The sequence below is a fragment of the Chiloscyllium plagiosum genome, chromosome 34 (genome assembly GCF_004010195.1).
Source record: "Chiloscyllium plagiosum isolate BGI_BamShark_2017 chromosome 34, ASM401019v2, whole genome shotgun sequence".
Lineage (NCBI taxonomy): Eukaryota > Metazoa > Chordata > Chondrichthyes > Orectolobiformes > Hemiscylliidae > Chiloscyllium > Chiloscyllium plagiosum.
In genome coordinates this window covers 5,257,026-5,280,495 of record NC_057743.1, presented here as the reverse complement: position 1 = coordinate 5,280,495, position 23,470 = coordinate 5,257,026, and the positions used below count along the sequence as shown (strand labels likewise).

The 23,470-nt window shown below is 38.6% G+C and overlaps 1 protein-coding gene across 6 annotated transcripts in view; it reads left to right on the top strand.

Moving 5' to 3' along the window:
- Positions 1 to 23,470, top strand: part of usp48 (ubiquitin specific peptidase 48) — a 156,365-nt gene that overhangs the window by 13,408 nt on the left and 119,487 nt on the right. For 5 of the 6 annotated variants that reach the window (XR_006309253.1, XR_006309251.1, XR_006309252.1 and 2 more), the window contains exons 2-5: positions 3,274 to 3,394; positions 5,638 to 5,794; positions 7,596 to 7,723; positions 8,921 to 9,045. Coding sequence is in view for 2 of the 6 variants with exons in the window: in XM_043675525.1 (XP_043531460.1) it covers positions 3,274 to 3,394; positions 5,638 to 5,794; positions 7,596 to 7,723; positions 8,921 to 9,045 (531 nt within the window). In the remaining 4 variants the exon portion in view is untranslated. Of the gene's footprint in view, positions 1 to 1,739; positions 1,822 to 3,273; positions 3,395 to 5,637; positions 5,795 to 7,595; positions 7,724 to 8,920; positions 9,046 to 23,470 lie in introns of all 6 variants that reach the window. The other variant, XR_006309254.1, reaches the window with a different exon arrangement.

Below are 23,470 nucleotides of genomic sequence, written 5' to 3'. Positions count from 1 at the left end.
TGGGGGAGGGGTTCCTGCTTGCTGAGAGTTGCGGGCTCCCTTCCCTTTAGTCATTTTAACTTAGGATTAAATTGTTTAAATGTAATATTACACAACTAATTAAATTACACAACTATTATAAATGATTTGGTGAGCTTGGTAGGGGGTGGGTGACCCACTGTACCCAAGTCTTGGGAGGAGCACTATCGACTCAGTCTTGCTGGGTCGCCGCCATCTTGGATCCCCCACTTTTTCTTCATTTTAAGTATGCTCTGTTAGCTTTCGAAGACTTGTTTATTTTGTCTGACTCGCCCATCCATAAGAATATAAGGCATAGGAGCAGAATTAGGCCATTTGGCTCAAGGAGTCTGCACCACCATTCAATCGTGGCAATATGTTTTTCAGTCCCATTCTCCTATCTTCTCCTTGTAGCCCTTGATCCCTTTCCTAATCAAGAGCCACAATGAGTTCCACAGATTCACTGCCTTTTGGTTGAAGGAATTCCTCCATCTCAGTTGATTTGATTTATTATTATTGTCACATATACTGAGATACACTGAAAAGTATTGTATTATGTGCAAATCAGACAAGCCTTTCATAAGTGCATTAGGGTAATGAAACAGAATGCAGAATATAATGTTAAGCTACGGAGAAGGAGCAGAGAAAGATCAGCTCTAATATGAGAGGCCCATTCATAAGTTTGATAGCAGCAGGGAAGCGGCTGTTCTTAAATTTGTTGGTATTTGAAGGAGCGTCTCTTCATTCTGAGGCTGTGCCCTCAGTTGTTAGTCTCTCCTCTTAGCGAAAACATCTTCTCCACATCCACTATATCCAGGCCTCTCAGTATTCCCCTCATCCTTCTAAACTCCAAATACAGACCCAGAGACCTCATGTGACAAACTCTTCATCCCTAGGATCATTTCTGTAAACTTCCCCAGGACCACCTCCAAAGCCAGCACATCCATCCTTTGATATTGGGCACATAACTACTCTTAATATTCCAAATATGGTCTGACCAAAGTCCTATACAGCTTTAGCAGTACATCCCTGCTCATGAATTCTAGCCCTCTTGAAATGAATGCAAGCATTGTATTTACTTCCCTAACTGCCGACTGAACCTGTACCTTAACCTTAAGAGAGATAGAGCTCCCAAGTCCCTTTTTGTGCTTCAGCTTTCCAGAGTTTTTTCCTTTTAGAAAATAGGCTACGTTTCCATTCTTCCTACCAAAATGGACGACTTTGCCCTTTACAATAATGTATTCTATCTGCCACTTCTTTGTGCATTCTCTTAGCCTACTCAAGTCTTTCTGCAATCTTACCACTTCCTCAACACTCCCTGTTCCTCTGCCTATTTACCTCCTCTTACCCCCACATTTTTTGATTATAAATTGATATCAAACCTTCAAAAACCAATGAACTGTTATGCTGCTACAGTCTGTAAGAAATGTTTGCTTTCTCAAGGCAGCCCTGCTGGAACCTGGGGTTCATATAATGCCATGTTCCTGCAGATCTTGTTAGATCAGGAAAGGGTGCGGTTACTTAAGTTTCTTCACCAAATGTTTTATTAGAATTAGGTCCTGTGGAAGAGTAGTTCTGAATCTTAGCCAGTTCAAATAGAACCGGGTTGCATTGTGATGTATCCTCATTTACAAACTGCATATGTTCTCATTATCTGTCATTGCTACCAAAGTCGACATTTAATTTAGTCTTGCAGCTAAGGCTTACTCCTCCTTTTCTTCCTCTTGTATGTCCAACAAAAGCACCAAATCCTCTTTGTAGTCTTGAGGTCTGGTTGCTCCATCCCATGTCTCGTGCTTCTTTCTGGAATTCTGCCCAAACAAGGTCAGATTTTTATAATAGACATTGTTGTGTTATGCTAGATACTCAGCAACCTGGTATTACTATTATTTGCTGATTTTACTTCATGTTGTTTAAACTTAAAAATTTAATAACATGCTGTGGAATGTTGAGTTCATTTTGATAAAATGACAATTATGTTTGCAAAAGTGTTTCTTTCTTAATTACATGTGAATAATTTGTGGCTTTTAAAACTGGGTTTGTGATTTAACACCAGTTTGCACTTCATTTAAATTAGCACAGTGAAGCAGGTTTCACTATACCAGATACACAAAAACAGTGTCAAACTCTCAGAATAGGCACAGATTATTAAAATGAGAAATGTAGTTTAGTTACACCATGAAAATGCAACAGCATCTTGGAACATTTCCAGTAGAATGGGATTCAAAAGCAGAGAAGTTATGTCCATAATTATGTCGAGCCTTGTTTAGGCCACGCTCCAAGTACTGTGCGGTCTCGCCCTCATATTTGCATGAGGGCTATAGAGCACTGGGGAAAATGCATAACGTAATTATAAAAGTGATAGTAGAACTTGACGGGGTGCAACCATCTGAAGTGATGGTTAATAGAGCTGTTTAAAATATAAAAGACTTCATAGGGTGGACGTAGGATTGTTTTCACTTATGGGAGAGTGTAAAACCAAGCATCATACATAGAAATTATATGTTAAAGCCATCAATAAGGAATTTCAGTTTTTAAAAAAAAATTCTTCACTAGGTAGCTGTGTGGAATGCCACGTGGTGTTAAGAACTATATGATAGCAAAAACTTATTTAGGGTGTGCCAGGTAGATTAGCACATGTTAAAGAAGTAAAGAGATATGTTCATAGGGTGAAGTAGAGAACAGTGACAGGCGGCTCATGTGGATGAGCTAACCTTTTAAATTGATCTACTTGGGCACTGACAAATTACATGAGAATTAGTGAATAAAATAAAATGTGATTTAAGTTGCCAATCATGAAGTTAACCAGTAAGAATTAGAATTCCTCTGTAGACTTCATAGTTTTGGTTCTATGAAAATCAGAAACTGTTTGATGTTCTACTTATATTTTATAGTGAAAATGTGGGGTGAGTACCGGCAGAATCAAACTGTAGTATTTTTCTTGTCTCCAATGTACATTTTCCAGACTGTTCTTGGGAAATTGGTTGTTTTTCCTCTGTTCTTGCTTTCTGACTCTGATATACAAGATGCTTCTCTATTTTGGCTGCTATAGTTCACCTAATGGAGATTGTAATTGATAGAGACCATCCAAGAGAATTTATAAATGAAGGCTTTTATAATGGACAATAAAGAAATCACAAGCTAAAGTAGTAAGATTAGATAATACACATTATACATTTATAACAGTTTCTTGGTCACAAAATGTTTATTGCAATTTTCTAAAAGATTCATTCAAGGTTTCACTATTGATGTTTGCTTTCCCCTTCCACAATCTAGACGCAACTGTAGAGGAAACCCAAACTGCTTAGTAGGTCTTGGTGAACATGTTTGGCTGGGAGAAATTGATGAAAATAGCTTCCACAACATTGATGATCCAAACTCTGAAAGGAGATGCAAGGTAAGTACAATGCGCTTTGGGAATAGTTTATTGCAAAAACATAAAAATGTGGTGTTTCAGGTGGAATCTACCATCTGGACATAAAGTGCAGTAAGAATTTTACTGATTTTCTGAATTGATAATTGGTTTAACCTTCTGCACAAGCTTATTTATATAACTAGCATTTAAATCTTCCAGGGATAAGTGCAGTTTTCTGAGAACATTTTTTTTCTTTGAATTCACATTTTAATTTCTTGATCCCTTTAAATGATATCCTAGTGCAATTTTATTAATATTCCAGAAATATTAGTTTATGGATGTAGGTTCACTCGCTGACCTGGAAGGTTTGTTTTCGGACGTTTCATCACCATACTAGTAACATCACTGAGCCTCCTGATGAAGCACTGGTGGTAAGGCCCCTTTTCTATTTGTGTGTTTAGGTTTCCTTGGTTTGGTGATGTCATTTCCGGGAGTGATGCCATTTCCTGTTCTTTCTTTTTCTCAGGGGGTGGTAACTGAGATCCAAGTCTATGTGTTCGATGATAGAGTTCTGGTTGGAATGCTATGCTTCTAGGAGTTCTCGTGCATGTCTCTGTTTGGCTTGTTCTAGGATGGATGTGTTGTCCCAGTTGAAGTGGTGTCCTTCCTCATCTGTATGTAAAGATACTAGTGAGAGTGGTTCATGTCTTTTTGTGGCTAGTTGATGTTCATGTACCCTGGTGGCTAGTTAACTGCCCGTTTGTCCAATGTGGTGTTTGTTACAGTTCTTGCAAGATATTTTGTAGATGAGATTAGTTTTGCTTGTTGTCTGTATAGGGTCTTTCAAGTTCATTAGCTGTATGTTCATTAGTTCAATTCTTTAGTTTATTTTCACTAATATCCTCTCATATAAATAAGTAAGGACAGCACTTTGACTGGGACAACACATCCAACTAGGACAAGCCAAATGGAGATCCCCACGAGAATTCCTAGAAGCATGGCATTCCGACCAGAACTCTTTCAACAAACACATTGACTTTGATCCTATTTACCACCCCCTGAGAAAAAGAAAGAACAGAAAATAACATCACCAACCCAAGGAAACCTAAACACACAAATAGAAAACAGGCCATACCACCAATGCTTCATCCAGAGGCTCACTGATTTTACTTAGTATGGTGATGAAACGTCTGAAAATGAACCTTCCAGCTCAGCAAGCAAACGTACATCCAGAATTTCAGTCTGAGCTACTCATCTTCTCAAAACTTGCTAATATTAACTTATTGCTAAATATAAGTATTTTAAGCTGTACTTATTAGGTCTGAGTAGATTGTGTTTGAGAGTAATCAAATTCCAACTGGAAAGGACAAAGAAAAATGTACTGAAGCATTTGCCAGTTATGTCAGTGGAAATTCAGTTCTGTTGTAAATGAGAGATTTTCTTAAAGATGACTCTTGCATCATAAAAGCTTCATTTAAAAAACACTTTTGGGCTTGTAAGTAGGTGCAATCAGTAGAAACTTGCCATGGCAATTAATTTAATTTAGGGCAAAGACTGAATTAGTGATAAGGCCAGCTTCTAATGCAACCTTTTGAAAGCAGCGCAAAAAAAAGTTCACAAACTCAATTTTGGGTGAACTAAATTGCATAACCTCATGGAAACTATGCTAGCAGCTCTGAATCATTTGTAATACCTTTGTAACTGTGGAATAGAGATTTAAAAGGTCCCAAAGTTTTGGGACAGGAGAGATTTTATATGACACTTGCACAAGCTTATGGGTTGTTGAGGAGGTGGTGCTTTTCACTGTGCAATTTGGGTGTTCATATTACTCAAGTGAAATAGTGTTGGATTATTTTTTAACTTTTCTGCTTGACAACAAGTAATTGTCAATGGTGAAAATTGCTAGCTACTCATGGTTATAGCACTGGTATTTTACACTCAAATATATTTTGCAAACACATGCATAAAGTAATGTACAAATGTGAATGGTGAGAAAATTAATATGGAAATTATATGCTCAATTACTTATGAGAAATACAGTTTTGGACAGTTGTGCAGAAATGCTTTTACTTTCAGTCCTGCATTTCCTCCTCCTAGTGTATTCTATGAACTCAGCTCTTAATTTTTTTTAACCCTGTTTTGATCAGTTGAGCTGATGTCTTTTTAAAGTCCTTTTATATTTGATCACCTGTGTACTTTGGCAGTTTTACAAACTCTGAAACCTCACATTGTTATAAAATATTCTTCCTCCTAATTCAAACAGTTTTTTTCTTTTTTTTTTGAAGAATACCTTTGTTGGATTAACTAATCTTGGAGCTACTTGTTACGTTAACACCCTGCTTCAGGTTTGGTTTCACAACCTTGAGTTGCGACAAGCACTGTATCTCTGCCATAGTCCTCGAAAGGAAATAGGGACTGGAGAAGCGATTGAGGATGATGCAGGCAAGTAATGGCAGTGAATTGGTCTTAAGGAAATTGCGGAAAACTGAATTGTCTTTGACTCTAATGCAATACAGTAGTTTATAATATTTTCTACTCTTTTATTAGATGTTTGGGCATGGCCTGGATGATTATGAACGTAATTGTTAATTTTGTTAAAATGTGATCTGAATAGATCCTCTTTGGTAGTTCCCATTAAAAGATTTAAAAATAGGTTGCTGATGAAAATGTCCAAGTACATTGAGGTTCTAATGTGCTTTGTAGCAGTGTGTGGGAAAACCTTTATTGAATGATAGCTCAGAGAACTGGTTTAGCTATCCTGGGTTGACGTTCCTTTTATGCTGAGTTGTTTTAGGGAATATTGTATTCCTCCATTGCTTGATGAAGGTAGTAACTGTCATAGTGAGAGTTGGTTTTAAAATGTATTTATTGGTCAGGAGATGTGTCTCTAATTTTTTCTCTTGGTTTCTGCTTGGTTATTGAATCACGCATTAACTGTAAAAATGCAAATTCTACATGAAGCCATGGAAGTTTGAAATTGATCTCTTGCTGTGAAAGCTAGACATGTGGTGCAAGGGAAGGATAGGGCTGCAAATGATATTTTTAAAACCAAAACCTAATGCATCCTCCATTGGATCCTTTCAAAATGATCATTCCCTTTTTGAAAATATGCTTCACAAGAATACATAAACTTTTGCCAGAGCTGAAATAATTTAAGTGATCTCTTGTAATTTAAATGTTTCTTTGTTGAATTCCTTTTGCTGCACATATGTAAATGTAACTTAGCAATAACTTCTCTGACTGAATTCTTGCATTGAATGCTTAGTAGTGATCTTCAAATCACTTTGTTTCCTACCTTTACAATTCTTTTATTTTGTATTCATTTCAGTTGTATGTTGCCCCTTTCTGTGCTGTAACATTCAATCTGATTTGTATTGTCAGTGACTGAACATCAATCTCTTTGCATCCTACTTCATCCAGCCATATCTGCATAACCTTCTATTTCTTTCTCCCTTCTGTACTTGGCTGACCTCCCTATAAAGGCTATCTATTGATTAATTAATTCAGATGACCTCAAGTTTTCTCCATCACCACAAAGTTTTAGAATAATTTAAAAACATCATTGTACAAGAGGTATCTGTTACATTATAGCCTTGTTGTAGGCATCCTAAACTGCATCATCATTAGGTGGACTGCAAATTGATATTATTTGAAGTTATCTTAAATTGGATGGGAAGGATAGGGCTGCAAATGAAAGATGAAAGCAATTTCTTGTGTGAGTGTTGCCTTTCTACAAACAATGTGAACTTGCACTTTGTAGATACAGTGCAAAAGGATTGTAACAGGTTTGGAAAGGAGCTGTGAATGATCATTAAGTTAAAGGATGGAGATCTCAAAACCATTAAAACTACGAGCTTTAAAATGACAGTTGAAGACTTTGCTAAAAGGCTGAGCTGACCAGTTTACACAGCTGATTCATAAACTATGCAAAAGTACTGTGTACTGTTAGTCTTGGCCCCATTTCAGTATACCTGCACTGTAGTATTGTGTTGAGTCAGGAGTGAAATGTTCTTTGTGTTCAGTACGCTGGAATGCAGAGGCAGTATGATCAATAGAAATCCTGCCAGTCTCATACAAATATGTTTTAACTATCAAGATTTAACCATTTATATCTGTCTTACAATAAAGAGATCACTTTAGTACTGCCCTCCAGTCTATATTGCATTCAAATGAGACATTCTAGAAGAAAGGCATTATTTAATACAATAATAATCAGATACTAAAATGGTGTTTTCTATTTCAGAATTTGAACCACAATCCATCTGTGAGCACCTTCAGTACTTGTTTGCTTTGTTGCAAAGCAGTAATAGACGATATATTGATCCTTCTGGTTTTGTAAAAGCACTGGGCCTGGATACAGGGCAACAGCAGGTAAATGCATGTAAATCATTGTAACTAGTTTGCGAAGGAATATTATGTGTATTAGGTTTTCTGTATCTTGTAATTAAAAATAAACATTTTAACTAATATTGATCCAATTTAAGCAAATTCTGTTGGCTTGTGGTCAGGATTATAACTTATTGTGTATTAAATACCAATTTAAAGGATACTTTGTGCTTGCATTGTGGCCTTATCTTGTATGTTGTAAATAACAAATTCAATTGATGTTACAGTGGATAATCCAAAAATGGCCTTTGAATTAATGAAAAGTGAACAGTCAGTTGCTAGAAATGTGCAAAATAATTGAAAATATGTGAAGGTTCTTCATCAAATTTGGTTAAGATGGAAAATTGCCAAGGGAAGTTTTGATCTAAAAGATTAAGATTAAGAAAAAATGCTTAGAACAAGGAGTGCCTTTGACCAACTGGAATGCATGAACGTAAAGGCAGCAGATAATATCAGTAGGGGATAAGGGTGGAGGAGGTGATGAAGGTGAAAAGGATCATTTTGAGGACATTTTATCTAGGATAGGAGAGTGTATATGTGGACAGGCAAGTGACATTCTGGCAGAAGTACAGAAAAAGTAGTCAGTAAACTAAATTCTGTATCAGTGAGCACTCATTGAAATATCTTCTGCAAAAGCAAAATATTTCAGATACTGAATCAAATAAAGCCATTACCATATAATGCAGCATGTTTGAATTCAAAATATCTAAATGTAGTTTGTGGAAGTAGCATGCCAGTGTTTTTAATGCCATTAACTGGCATTCTACGTGCCATTTTTTAGTGCTAGATTTTCAAGAACCGTATAAACGTTAGTGCCTTGGTGCAACTGTTGTTATAAACTTTTGATAATGTTTAGTCTTTCTTGGCAAGTACAGAGTGCTAGAGGAGAAGTTATATTCAGAGATTTACAGTGAATGGTCCACTCTGCTTTTCATAGTGCTTAACCTCTAACTGTAAATGAGGATGAAAGTTGGTAATCATGTCCAGTTGATCACAACTTTAAGTTGGTTGTTAGGATTTCGTAGACTATATGATTGATTCTGCACTTGACAGATGACCTTTCAAAGATTTTTTTTCTATGCTTAACAGTTAAATAATGAATCGCTTTTTTTTTTTCAGTAGTTAAAATAGCTATTTTCATGATATTTGTTAAATATTTGAATCTTTTGCATGGAATTACAGGATGCTCAAGAATTCTCCAAGCTTTTTATGTCACTATTAGAGGACACACTATCAAAACAGAACAATCCAGATGTACAGAATATTATTCAGCAGCAGTTCTGTGGACAGTATGCGTATGTCACAGTGTAAGTATGTTGGAATCTATTACCTAACTTTGCTTTTGCTGCAGAACTTTTCCAATTATGTTTTGGAGCGTGATATTGGGAAACAAAAATTGAGAGAAATTAAAAAATAATAGTCTGTGTCGTGTTTTTGATGGCCATGCATATTCTTTTGAGACTAGTAAATTTGGCTGAGTTGATATTTGTGTTGAAATATGACTTTTGAATTGTATAGTTTCTTTGCTATGCGATGCCTATCTTGCATGTACTGTTATCAAAATGCAAAGTAATGTGACATTAAATACAAGATTTCATTCAGAGACTAAGCATTGTAAGCGGAAAAAAAAAAGGTCTGTTTTCATGCTTTTAAGCATTCTGAGTGAAGGGATGACACTTTAGAGCTGAGAGGAGGAATTTCTTCAGCCCAGGGGTGGTGAATCTGTGGAACTCATTGCCACCGAAGGCTGTGGAGGCGAAGTCACTGAGTGGATTCAAGGCGGAGATGGATTGCATTTTCATTTCTAAGGGGTCAAGGGTTATGGGGAGAATGGCTGGAGAATGCATTGAGAAACACGTCAACTATGATCGAATGGCAGAACAGGCCTAATGGGCCAAATGGTCTAGTTCGGCTGCTGTATCTTGGTCTTTTGTGGAATAGAGGATGTATTGAATTCCTTGCTTAATTGGAGATGTTATCATTCTAACTGTTAAAAGCGCTTAACTGATTATCTCACTTCACCAACATCTTATGCCATTGTCCCAAAAACTGTTAGACGTTCATTATCTTGTAGTCCACATTTCTTTGTTGGAATGTCTTTCTGTTGTTAGCAAATAGGAACTTTCCGCTTCCGACTTGTTAATTATTCAGATTTATTTGGAGAGACTATATTTCTTCAGCCATAATTCTTAAGATCATCAAACTACTTGGGTTTTAAAATTAAATTTTCAAAATTTGTTTATGGGATGTGGGTGTTGCTGGCTAGGACAGTGTTTGTTTGTTTGTTTGTTTGTTTATTTCCTATCCCTAAGTGTCTGTGTAAGAGTTAATTACGCGGTTCCAGGCCCTCAGTGACGTATAGACCACATCAGGTGACAATGGTAGATTTTATTTCCTGGAAGACAGTAATGAACCAGATGGGTTTTTACAACAATTGGCACTGGTTATGTGACTATCATTAAGCTAGCTTTTATTAATTTAAAATTTTAGCACCAACCATGCTGGGATTCAAAGCATGTCCCCAGAATATTAGCCTGGGTTTCTTGATTGCTAGTTTAGTGACATTATCAGTGCACCACTACCTCTGCCAAAACATGGAAATATACTCTGACACCCCCCCCCCAACCACCATTCAGAGTATGAAGTACAGAGGAATAGTGAAAAGAAAAGATGTGCAGGTTAGGTGAATTGGCCATGCTAAATTGTCCGTAGTGTTAAGTGGATTAGTCAGGGATAAATATAGGGGGGTTTCTCTTCGGCTGGTCAGTGTGGACTTGTAGGGCGGAAGGGCCTGTTTCCACACTGTAGAGAATCTAATCTAATTTAAAAACATTTCAAACAATGGTAGGGAACAAGTCCATGGATTCAAGATGATTTTAGCGAGTTGTAGCTCAGGTTGAGATTCTGGATGTAGGTTTACTCACTGAGCTGGAAGGTTCATTTTCAGATGTTTTGTCACCATACTAGATAACATCTTCAGTCAGCCTCCGGACAAAGGCTTCCTCTGGAGGCTGACTGAAGATGTTACCTAGTGTAGTGATGAAACGTCTGAAAATGAACCTTCTAACTCAGCAAGCAAACCTACGTCTAGATGTTAGGATCAAATCCAAAATATGTGTTATTATCAAAACTCTATGGATCAAAAGGTGTCACCTGAGAACATAGTGGAAACATTTTATTCAAGTAGACATTTATTCAAGCCATTCAACAAGATCATGTCTGATTTGATCTGGCCTCAACTTCTTTCCTGTTGTGTTCTGCTTAACTTTAATAGTACCAACAGTTCAAAATCGCTCTCTCGCTCGCGCACGCGCGCACGCGCACGCACACACACACACGCACACACACACACACACACACACAGGATTGAATAAAATTCAATGATTCAACACAACTTGCTAGGTTAGAAAATTCCAATGGTTCACTAGACAATTCTTTTTTACTTTGTATTTTAAAGGACTATCACCGTCTTCGAAAACTCTGCCTCCTACTTTTATTTGCTCCCATGAAAGGAGCAACCCTCTCACGTCTACATTGTCAAATCCTCTCAAACCTCTTGTGTTTCAATAAAAGCAACTTTTATTCTTGTTAATTTCAACCTGTTCAAATTTCCATATAAGACATCTGCCCCCATCCCCCATAACAATAGGGATGATCAATTTTATCTGTTTACCATTTCTTTTCCTAGTTGAAAAGTGTGGCGCTGGAAAAGCAAAGCAGGCCTAAGCCCTTCATCAGAAATGTGCCCAAAACATCGACTTACCTGCCCCTTGGATGCTGCCTAACCTATTGTGCTTTTCCAGCACCACACTTTTTGACTCTGATCTTCAGCATCTGCAATCCTCACTATTTCCCATTTCTCTTCCTATACTACCCTATAAGCTTGTGTACTCTCAACATTGTATGCTGTGTTCCTTCCTGCCACATTCTAGTTGTCATGGTTTGCATTACTAATTTGTACGATTGTATTGTGATTTTCACTTTGCTATCTAAATTTTTCCTCATTTGCATCCACCCTATATTGTTTAGTTTTTCAATTTTTCAGGACTCTAATCCCAACACAGTTGATGTAAAGTCATCCCAAAGTACAGCTCCCTCATTCCCCCCTACTGTTACTGGTACCCCATGAATTAAAACCATTTCTCCCACAATGTGTTCAACTTTGATTTATTTTGACCATGTGCTAGGGTACTGATGACGCGGGCATGACTGTTTGTGGTATACATTTATCCTTTGGTTGCTTGTCATCCTTCGTTGGAAACTCGATTGTAGTTCTACCTATTATGTATTATTACCCATGGGTACCATGGTAATAGGTGTGTTTCTCTCCTGCTGAAACCTCCCCTTAGGCCACAAAGAGAGGTTATTAACCCTTGCACAGAGCAGGCAGCATTGTCTTCAGAACTCACATGCCCAGCTATCCTTACTTAAATTTCTTAGTTAGTCCCCAACGTTGAATAGTCTCCTACACCACAGTCTGTGGTTAATTTGTTCATCCTCCTTGTAGTGCTTGCTTTCTTCCACACAGACTGCAAGCATCTCAAACCTGTTAGAGAAGTGCAAAGATCTCCACACCTGCCATACGTAAGTCCCATTTGCCTGTCTGTGACCACAGCCCAAATCAAACTTCCTTTTTCCATTCATGGGATGTGACGTTGCTGAGTAGACTAGCTTTAATTGCTGTGGAGGAGGTAAGCTAGCTATCTTGAACTAATGCAGTCCTTAGAATGTGGACAGTTTTTTTTTAAACTTGAGTGCTGTGACTACTTCCTGGAACATAGTTCAAGTGACTTTCTTCCTTGCTGATGCATTGCAGTGTCTAACATGTGGAGTCCAGCTTATGTAGCTTTTGAACTGGTGGTACTTTAACTTTAGGTATTTAGTGCAGATGCCCTTAAGGTGACTTATACTGGTGCCTGCTAGCTCCCATATGCTGCTTATTGCTTGCTGTTCTATTTTAATTAACAAATTACATTTTCAAAATCTGAAATATCACTTTGTCTGTAGTTTTTTTAATGTAGGTAACTACGTTTTATTTGAGAAATGCTCTGTTCTTTTGTTCTCCCGTCCAGGGTGAGCAACTTCATAAATCCTACCATGGCAGATGTGAAATTTGGAATAAAACTGAGCCTAATGGTGAACACTGTTGATTTCTGGTTTACTGTTGTCCTTTAGGGAAGTTAATGTGCCACCTTTACCTGGTCTGGCCTATGTTTGACTCCAGACCCACAGATGTTGTTGAATCTTAACAACAGTCTTTGGGTAGTTAGAGATGGGCAATAAATGCTGGCCAAGCCAGTGATGCCCATATCCCAAAATAGTGTTTTACTTCAAATATTTTATTCCTTACTTCAAGAATTCATACAGTATGGAAGTAAACCATTTGGCCTATCATGTCCACACAGATACACCGAAGAACATCCCACCTAGATCCATTCCCCTACCTTTATCCCTGTAAACCTGCATTTCCCATGGCTAATCCAACCAGCCTACACATCCTTGGACACCATAAACAATTTAGCATGGCCAATCCATCTCATCTGCACATCTTTGGGAGAAAACTGGACCCCGAAAGGAAACCCACGCAGATACAGAGACTGTGCAAACCCCATACAGGTAGTCTTCCGAAGGTAGAATCAAACCTTGGTCCCTAGTGCTGTGAGGTAACAGTGCTAACCTCTGAGCCATTCTGCAGCCTGCTTTACTTTATTTGTTTATAGCTGATTTCACATGTGGCATATCTGCTTAATGGTTTTTACTATCTTCAAGTCTCCTTTTACCCTTTGTCAGTACTCTTCCACAAATATCTGTCTCGCTGTTGCTTGAAAATTGCCAATTCAGAGTGTAATTGCATCTAGCTCATTCTGCAGGCTGGGCTTTCCAAATCACTCAACATGATTTCTTGAGGATACAGCTCCCAAATGCTGTATATTTCTGACTGGACAGTACCTCTTGTTTCACCTTCATCGAAAGTATTGTAAATTATTACATGTATTTATGAAAAGACAGGTGTTGTGGCAGCACTTTTGAATCGTGTTGACAGTGGAAGCTGAAGAATTTTGGTCAAGCTTCTTGGGTGCTGTCCACAGGTCTTGAATTCTGCTCTAAAAGCTTCTGCACTGAAAGACCTGTCCATTTGGATCTGTTTAGTTATGTTGTTTATCATCAATTGAGTTGGAAGATTGTTGTTTCAAATCCGGCTCCATTTCTTAAGCAAGTATTCAACATTTTAGTGTGGTGTTGAAGATATAAAATAAGCACAGAAGTATAAGGTTTTGCATTTTGAAAGAAGGGATATGGGAAGGCAATTGCATTGTTCTCCAGGTATATGCAGGGAAGACTGCCTGTAGACCTTTGAAGGTTTCAGGATGCATTGAGAGAGGAATTAACATCTGATATGCATGTATTGTGTACAAAAGTAGAAATGTTGAACTGAAATTAGATTCTGATTTAGTCACAAGAAGAGTATTTATTCAATTCTACTTAGCGTAGGTCAGAGCAATCAGAAAATTTACAGCACTGGCCCAACAACTACAATTACATGCAGCCTAATCTTACTATCTGACTTCTGGTCTCCAGCCTTGTACGTTAGGGCACTTGCAAGGTATTTCCAAGTAGGTTTTAAATATGATTTAGGATTTCTGCCTTTACTACCCTTCTGGCATTGAGTTCCAGATTACTTTCATACTCTGGCTGAAAAAACGTTTCCTCTCAGATTCTTCTCTAAATGTCCAATCTCTGATCTTAACCACTTGGTGCATGAAAATGTTTTCTCTCGTATTGCTTTTGTTTCTTTTGCCATTTATTTTAAGTCTATGCCCTCAAGATCGTAATATTTTCTTGAGTGGTTGCAATTACAGAGTCATTAGAGTCCTTCATCACAGAGTCAGGCCCTTTCACCTAAACTCGTCCATGCTGACTAAAATGCCTCTCTATGCTTGTGGGCGGCACGGTGGCACAGTGGTTAGCACTGCTGCCTCACAGCGCCAGAGACCCGGGTTCAATTCCCGCCTCAGGTGACTCTCTGTGTGGAGTTTGCACGTTCTCCCCGTGTCTGCGTGGGTTTCCTCCGGGTACTCCGGTTTCCTCCCACAGTCACAAAGATGTGCAGGTTAGGTGAATTGACCATACTAAATTGCCCGTAGTATTAGGTTAGGGGTAAATGTCGGGGTATGGGTATGGGTGGGTTGCGCTTCGGCGGGTCGGTGTGGACTTGTTGGGCTGAAGGGCCTGTTTCCACACTGTAATGTAATCTAATCTAATTGAATGCTAACCCAATTTCCCTGCACTTGGCCCATGCCTTTTAAATGTTGTTAATGTACTCGCCTGAACCACTTCTGCTAGCAGCTCATTCCATATGCACACCATCCTCTTCATAAAAAGGTTGCCCCTCAGGTTCCCTTTTTATTCTTTCCCCTCTAACCTTAAACTGATGCCTTCTAGTCCTTGATTCCCCAACCCTGGCAAAGAGACTGACTGCATTCACTGTATCCATGCCTCTCATGATCTTGTATGCTTCTCTAAGACTCCCCCCACCTCAGTCTCCTACATTCTAAAGAAAAAAAGTCCACGCTTGTCTAATCTCTCCCTATAGCTCAGACCGTTGAATCCTGGCAACATCCTTGAAAATTGCTCCTGCACTTTTTTCCAGTTTAATAATATCCTTCATATAACAAGGTGGCCAAAACTGAACGCAATACTCCAAGTACGGCCTCACCAATGTCCTGTACAACTGCAAAATAACTTCCCAATTTCTTACTCAATGTCCTGACTGATGAAGGTCAGTGTGCCAAAAGCCACCTTCACTTCCTTGTCTACCTATGACTCCACTTTCAGACGGATCTGTTCCACTGTACTCCTTAAAGCCCTACCATTCACCATGAAACTCCTACCTTGATTTGACTTTCCAAAGTGCAAGACCTCACACTTATCTATATTAAATTCTATTTACTATTTCTCGGCCCACTTCCCCAACTGATCAAGGTCCTGCTGCAATTTCTGATCACCTCCCTCATTGTCCACAATACCGTCGAGGGCGGCACGGTGGCACAGTGGTTAGCACTGTTGCCTCGCAGCGCCTGAGACCCGGGTTCAATTCCCGCCTCAGGCGACTGAATGTGTGGAGTTTGCACGTTCTCCCCGTGTCTGCGTGGGTTTCCTCTGGGTGCTCTGGTTTCCTCCCACAGTCCAAAGATGTACAGGTCAGGTGAATTGGCCATGCTAAATTGCCCATAGTGTTAGGTAAGGGGTAAATGTAGGGGTATGGGTGGGTTGCGCTTCGCCGGGTCGGTGTGTACTTGTTGGGCTGAAGGGCCTGTTTCCACACTGTAATGTAATGTAATCTAATCTATTTTAGTGTCATCTGCAAACTTACTAATCCTGCCTTGTACGTTCTCATCAAAATCATTGATATTGATAACAAACAGCAATGAGCCCAACATTGACCCCTGAGGTACACCACTAGTCACAGGCCTTCCATTAATACCCTCTGCATCCTACCATCAAGCCATCCAGCTCTCCCTGGATTTCACACGCTCTAACCTTCTAGAGTAGCCTGCCATGTGGAACCTTATTAGAGGCCTTATTGGAATCCATATGGACTACATCTACTGCCCTGCTCTCATCAACCTTCCTGGTCACTTCATCAAAGAATGTTAAAAAATTTGTGAGGCATGACCTCTCATGCATGGAGCCATGCTGACTACTGCTAATCAAGCCTTGTCTTTTCAAATGCATGTATATCTTATCCCTCAGGATCTTCTCCAATAACTTACCTATCACAGACATGATTCGGAGATGCCGGTGTTGGACTGGGGTGTACAAAGTTTAAAAATCACACAACACCAGGTTATAGTGTGCTTCCAATTAAACCTGTTGGACTATAACCTGGTGTTGTGATTTTTAACTATCACAGACATTAAGCTTACTGGTCTATGGTTCCCAGGTTTTTCTTTACAGCTCTTCTTGAATAAGGAAAACATATTTGCTACCCTCCAGTCTTCCAGAACCTCCGTTGTGGCTAATGATGATGCAAATATATCAGCCAGGGCACCCACAATTTCTTCAGGAGCCTCTTTTAGGGTCCTTGGATATATATGGTCAGTTCTCTCTAACTAACTACTGTGTCTCTACCGCTAAGATTTTGAATAAGTGTATCAAATTTCATCTCTGTACTTTTTTCTCCAAGGAAACAATTTCAACTTCTTCAATTTATCTTCACAAGAGAAATCTCTCATTTCTGGGGCCATCTTCGTAAATCATTTCTGCAGTATGTTTGATGTCTTTGCATGCTTCCGAACATGTGGCCTCCAGAACTGGACAGCTGAGGGTGAACTAGTATTTTATACAGTTTAACATAACCTCCTTGCTGTTACACTCTGTTCCTCTATTAATAAACCCTGAAATATTGTATCCTTTATTCTTAACCTCTGTCACCTTTAATGACCTGTATTTAAACACACAGCAGTGAACCATGGTGTTCTGCTGTGTTATGGGCTCTTTCCTCAGTTGATGTTAACGAGCAATTTAACTGGTCATTCAACTTGCACCTCATCAAAGCGGTTACTGCACATCAGAAAATAGGGTATTCAATGCTGACCATCTTGGACTTTGGCCACTTGGAACAAATACAGATTTTTACCTCTTTGGTTTAGCAGATTTAATTTGTAGAACGTTAATGAGATATGATCAGGTTCAGTTTACAAGTATATTTCCAGCAATACACAAGCCATTCATACGGATGCTGAAGTGCAGATGCTGGCTGATCAGTTCTTTGTTCAATTAGATTACCTGTGCCTCAATACCGTTTACCCACCTTTCCTTCATCTCCGTAATACCTAACAAAAATCTAGCAATATCTTAATTGTGAATTTTCTAATGATATAGTTACAGCTTTTGAGAGTATTCTAGGTTTTCATTGTTCTTTGGGCGAAGAGATGCTTTCTGAATGTCCTAGCATTAATTTTATGGCTGCATGTCATTGTTGTGAACTCTACAATTTCAAAGAAAAGTTTTGTATTCAACCTATCAAATTCTTAACTCCCTTTGCAAGCTTCACTTGACGGATCCCATAATATTCTGTATTGAAGGCATTACAAGCTCCATCTGCATTATCATTTAACTTCTCTAATTACTGTATTGTTCAAGTGAATCTGCATTGCACCGTTGCAAGGCCAAAATATCCTGCCTCATACATGGTGCTCAAAATTGAGATATTACCCCAGACTCTCTAGCAGTCTTACTTTCACCCCTTTGTATCCAGTTTCCTTGAGATGAAGACTAATGTTTCATTAACTTTTAATGATTTTTCTCATGCCTGTTCATCAGCGTTTGTATTTCTTGGCATGGAGCTATAAATGGCACGACAGTTCCCAGTTTCTTACAGTTTAGATAATGGTGCAGTCAGTCTGTTTTTGACTTCCGATTGAATGACCTTACACGTTGCCATATTAACCCTTTCCTCACTTAATCTATCCATCAATGTCCCTTTGCAACTTTCTGCTCCATCTGTGTTCATAAATGATGCTGTTGATTTCATTAGGGAGAATATCAGACAAAACAAACACAAAATAGCATTTTTGGGGGACAACGGGGAGTCTTTATAGAAGTTTGCAGTCCAAATCCATCTTCATTCTAATTGCGCAGCAGAGGGGTTTAGCTGAGCAAATGTAGCTGTGAGATGTATTGGAAGGAAGTGTGATTCATTCAAGATGTTAACAATCCTGGTCAGAGTTGAAGATGGGATCGGAAGTCATCCTTTGTGTCTCTGAGATATCCAACCCTCTTATGTGGGCATGGTTTTGAGATCCCAGATTTTGGCATTAGGATTTATAATCTACAAGATTTCACAGACTGAAAATGTATAACGGGGACAAAGTGACTTTGATATAAGATGCAGTCGATAATTAATCAGCATATGTATTTGCTGTGTGAGTAGTTTGTGTTTGTTGGTCCATGAGTTAGCTGCTTTTTGAACTTTCAACCTCTGACCTTGGACTATCATGGATATAACTCTGACAAATTAATTGAAGTTGAGATCAAAGTTTCTCCTCATTGGTTCTCTTGCTACCTGCCACCAACAGACTTTGTTGTTCAGAATTTGGTCATAGGTAGTGCTGTGATGTCAGCAGATGTGACAGGCATTGAAGTCACCTGCAAGATTACATTCTGTGCTACCTATTTGCTTTCCACAAGTGGTGTACAATGTGGAAGAATAATATGCAGGGGGTATTTTTGCTCTTAGCTAGAAGCCATGACATTCTATGGTGCCCACTGTCCATGTCGAGGATTCCCAGGGTACTCACTGCCAACTGTATACGTTTGTGGCATCATGTCTAATGGCTCTGAGCTGCCAATGAGCCAAGACTTGCTCAGAGATGGGATGGAGTGGTATGTGAAAGTCACTTTGTCAGAACTATCCTTAAGCCAGCTGATGCTTGACTAGTCTGAGGGTCAACTATTTCAATTGTGGTGCTGAGGAAATCCTTGTAGGGTGTCTACATTCAGTACCTAGATTGATACCAGATGATAAGCTTTGATATAATTTAATGTATTTCTTCAGAGTGGTTGGATGAAGCTGAGGCAATTTCAGAGGGCATTTTTGAATCCACTGCATCAGTGTAAACGACAAGTGAAGTATTCCCAATTATTTCAGTCACAAGGACCAAGTCAATAATCCATTTCAGCTGTGGGTTTCCAGTGATATCTGGCCGCAGTTCCGTCAGTTTCCTTCTCTGAAAGAAATTAGTGAACCAGGTGGGATTTCTTTTTTCGCAATCCAATTGTAAATGAATGGAAATGAAATGCACTTTTTAATTCCAAATGCATTTTAATGAACTGAAATTCCCCAGCTGCTATGTTGTCATTTGTATTCATAACTTCAGAGCATTAGCCCAAAATATATTCAATGTTTCTGTAGCTTTTATTGGTCACTTTTTAGTTAGGTGTTCTGCAGTCATTAGATCGTTGACAACTTCAAACTAATTACTAATCACTGAAGCTAGTATGATTACTTCTCTTGTTAGTTCCAGACCACATTGTTCTTGAAAACTCTCTCAAATACACGAGAAATTCCTTGCCTTTGGGACATGAACTGCTCTGCTTCTCCAAGTCTGTGAAAACTGAAAAGTCCGATTTTACTCCGATTGTGGTACAACCACCTGATAAAGGAGCAGCGCTCCTAAAGCTAGTGCATCCAAATAAACCTTTGGACTCTAACCTGGTGTTGTGATTTTTAACTATTTATATCACCTTTTGATATTATTTATCATTTGCACTTTGCTTTTTACCCTTTTGTTTTCTTTAGACCCCCTTGTGATTCAAGTCATGATTTTTACCACTGGAAACTATACTCACTTCATGTTTATGTATGCATAGAAAATTAAAGTATATGTGGAGCAGGGATATCTTGCTGCAATTGTACAGGTCCTTTGTTAAACCACATTTGCAGTATTGTGTACCATATGGTCTCCTTATTGAAGGAAGGATGATCTGGCTATGGAGGGAATGCAGCAAAGATTTCTCAGGCTGATTCCTGGGATGACAGGACTGACATGTAAAGTGAGACTGGATCGTTTAGTACTTGATTCATTGGCGTTCAGAAGAATGGGGTAATCTAGTAGAATCCTATAAAGTTCTAACGGGACTAGACAGAGTAAATGCAAGAAGGATGTACCTAGTGACCATGGAGCCCAGAAAAAAGGTATCACAGTTTAAGGATATGATTTAGGATTCTAATGAGGTGAAATGTCTTCTAGAGAGTGGTGAGCTTGTGAAATTGTCTGCCTCAAAATGTAGTTGAAGCCAAGCTATTGAATGTGTTTCAAGAAGGAGTTAAATATAATTCTTGATGCTAAAGTGATCAAAGGGTATAGGACAAAAATGGGAAGAGGGTATTGAATAGGATGATCAGCTGTGATCATATTGAATGATGGAGCAGGCTGAAAGGGCAGATCGGCCTACCCTTATTTTCTGTTTTTTATGTAGGGAAATTAATTGAATATTTCTATGAATTATTGATGCAAAAGTAGCAATAATTCTGTGAGATGTAGCTCAGAGGTGTGTAATACTGTCTTTGAACAGGTTGATTAGAAAATGTCTTGGATAATGAATTGTAAAATTTCCTTGAGGTTGTTGCTGAGAACCTGTGTTCAAAGATTGTCTTTTTAAAATAGGACCTAAACCATGACAAGTGCATAATTGCTTTCAATATGCAATTAGCACATTTGGGGTGGCACGGTGGCTCAGTGGTTAGCACTGCCTTGGGCGACTGTGTGGAGTTTGTACATTCTCCCCATGTCTGCGTGGGTTTCTTCCTACAGTCATAAAGATGTGCAGATCAGGTGAATTGGCCATGCTAAATTGCCCATACTGTTAGGTGCATTAGTCAGGGGGAAATGGGTCTGGGTGGGATTTTCTTCGGAGGGTCGGTGTGGACTGGTTGGGCCGAAGGGCCTGTTTCCACACTGATATAAATGGCAAATATGTAAAAGGAAAATTGTCAAATAAATAAAAATGATAATCACCAAATCCTAGGATTGTTACAGCGCGTAATTTAATCACATTTTTTCTCAAGTTGCTCCTACATCAGGAGTGCATTTACTTTTACTGTATTTTATAATTTCAAACTAATGAGCCAGACTGTGTTGCCAAAGAAAAACAAGGCTCATGGCCGTTCTGTTTTCAATGTAGAAATAACAATAGAGAGCAACTTTAATGTGCAGACAGTTTAAACCATATTATCAAGAAGTTGTTAAATGCATTTGGCAACTATATTGACTGTTGGGAAAAATTGCATTTCACTGTCTACATCATTATTAAACATATAGCTACTTTGACATTAAATATTTGTGTGTTGTCAGTATGTCTAAACCCCACAGAATCTTGACATTTCAATTCTAAGTTTTCTTTTACTATAGTAATTTATGAATTACTGCCAATTAACCTTTCTGATCCTGAAAAGTAACTTTCAGAAGTGTACGGTCTAATTTCTTCAGTTGTTAGGTTTAAACTTAAAATGTTTTACTTTTTCTTCACCCTTTTCTGTTAATCCAATCTTCTTTGCCCCATCTAGGCTTCTTTTTCTGCACCCAATTTCACATTGAATTCACCCACTCTAACTTTCCATTTCTCCTCAGTGCTTGCATGTTTCTGGTTCGTACCAATTAACATGATCAATTGCCACACAAAAGTATTAAGAGAAGTCTAGGCCACATCAGCAAAATGTGAGCTATTGTTTCTCATAAATGATAGTTAAACAAAAAATGTTAACTTGAGCATTGATCATTTTACACTGAAAATGCAATTCTACATTAGCATGGTATTTTTAAAAAATCTTGGTCCCGCTGGACTGAATCATATCATATATTTTTATTGTTTTATTGCCCTTAAGATATTCTTTCCTTATCTCTGTGTCACTTCCCTTTCAGAGATCAGGTAGGGTAATGAACAAAATATGGCATTCATTGGAATGAACTGATTGGTGTGCAAAGTCTACTGTCTTGTTTTGCTATTTATCTGGTTAAAGATAAAGGCTTTTCTGTTTAATCACTAGAGAAAGACTGAGTGATTAAATATTCTTTATCTGTTGAACCTCCTGTCTACGTTTGAATGTGGTCTTGTTAAAAAATGACTGAGGTGGAACCTTCCATTGTCTATTTGGTTAGGAATTCGTTTTGATTTTCACCTCATGTTCAATGTAGGGTGTAATGACATATTTCAAACCTTTTCCCAATTCTATTACTCTCTATCATTCCTAACTACTCGTCCACTGCCTATTCTTTGGCTTACACTCTGCTGTTGCAACTTTAATCTCTAGAAAACAAAAGAACATAGGTACACAAATAGTATTATGAGCAAATGCCATGCAATGGGAAGTCAATATTACTTCATCTAATTCTGAATTGTTTCCTCTCACATTTGTTCACTTTCAGTTGATGAGGTGTATATTGTTATAAAACTGGTCATTCAGACCTGTCAAACAATATCATTGTAAAGAATCGCTTTGATTTTTAAGAATCAGCTTCGGTTGAATACTTGTATTTCTTATTTCTGAATTAGTGAGTCACCTGTTCCAGCCTTATTCCAAAGATTTCCTCAAGTTAGGCTGAAGCTTTGTACAACACTGAAGTGCTGTCTTTGGCCAATGCTAAATTTGGGCCCTCATTGGCTTCTGTGGTGGATAGATTCAGATAGAAGTTAACAGGTTTCTGGTTTATCTGCTGACATTTAGCCCCAGTCAATAGCATTCAAACAGATTGTTATTTTCTAATTGCTGCTTTATGTGAGCTTGCTAAATGTAAATTACACTATTCAAGTGTACATAAACTGTACAGTAGGACAATGACCAATCTACCCTAGTTTTATTTTGCATGTGGGCGGTTCATTAAGGTACTTTAGCTGTTAATTTTTTTTTGCATGGCACCTATATAGGACTGGAGAAAGTGAGGAATGCAGATGCTGGAGATCAGAGCTGAAAATGTGTTGCTGGAAAAGCGCAGCAGGTCAGGTCTTCGTAGGATATGTGGAACAGTCCACCTTCCGCAGCTACACTGGCACCACCCCCCACCTTTTCCTCCGCTACACCGATGACTGTATCGGCGCTGCCTTGTGCTCCCACGAGGAGGTTGAACAGTTCATCCACTTTACCAACATCTTCCACCCCGACCTCAAATTCACCTGGACCGTCTCAGATTCCTCCCTCCCCTTCCTAGACCTTTCCATTTCTATCTCGGG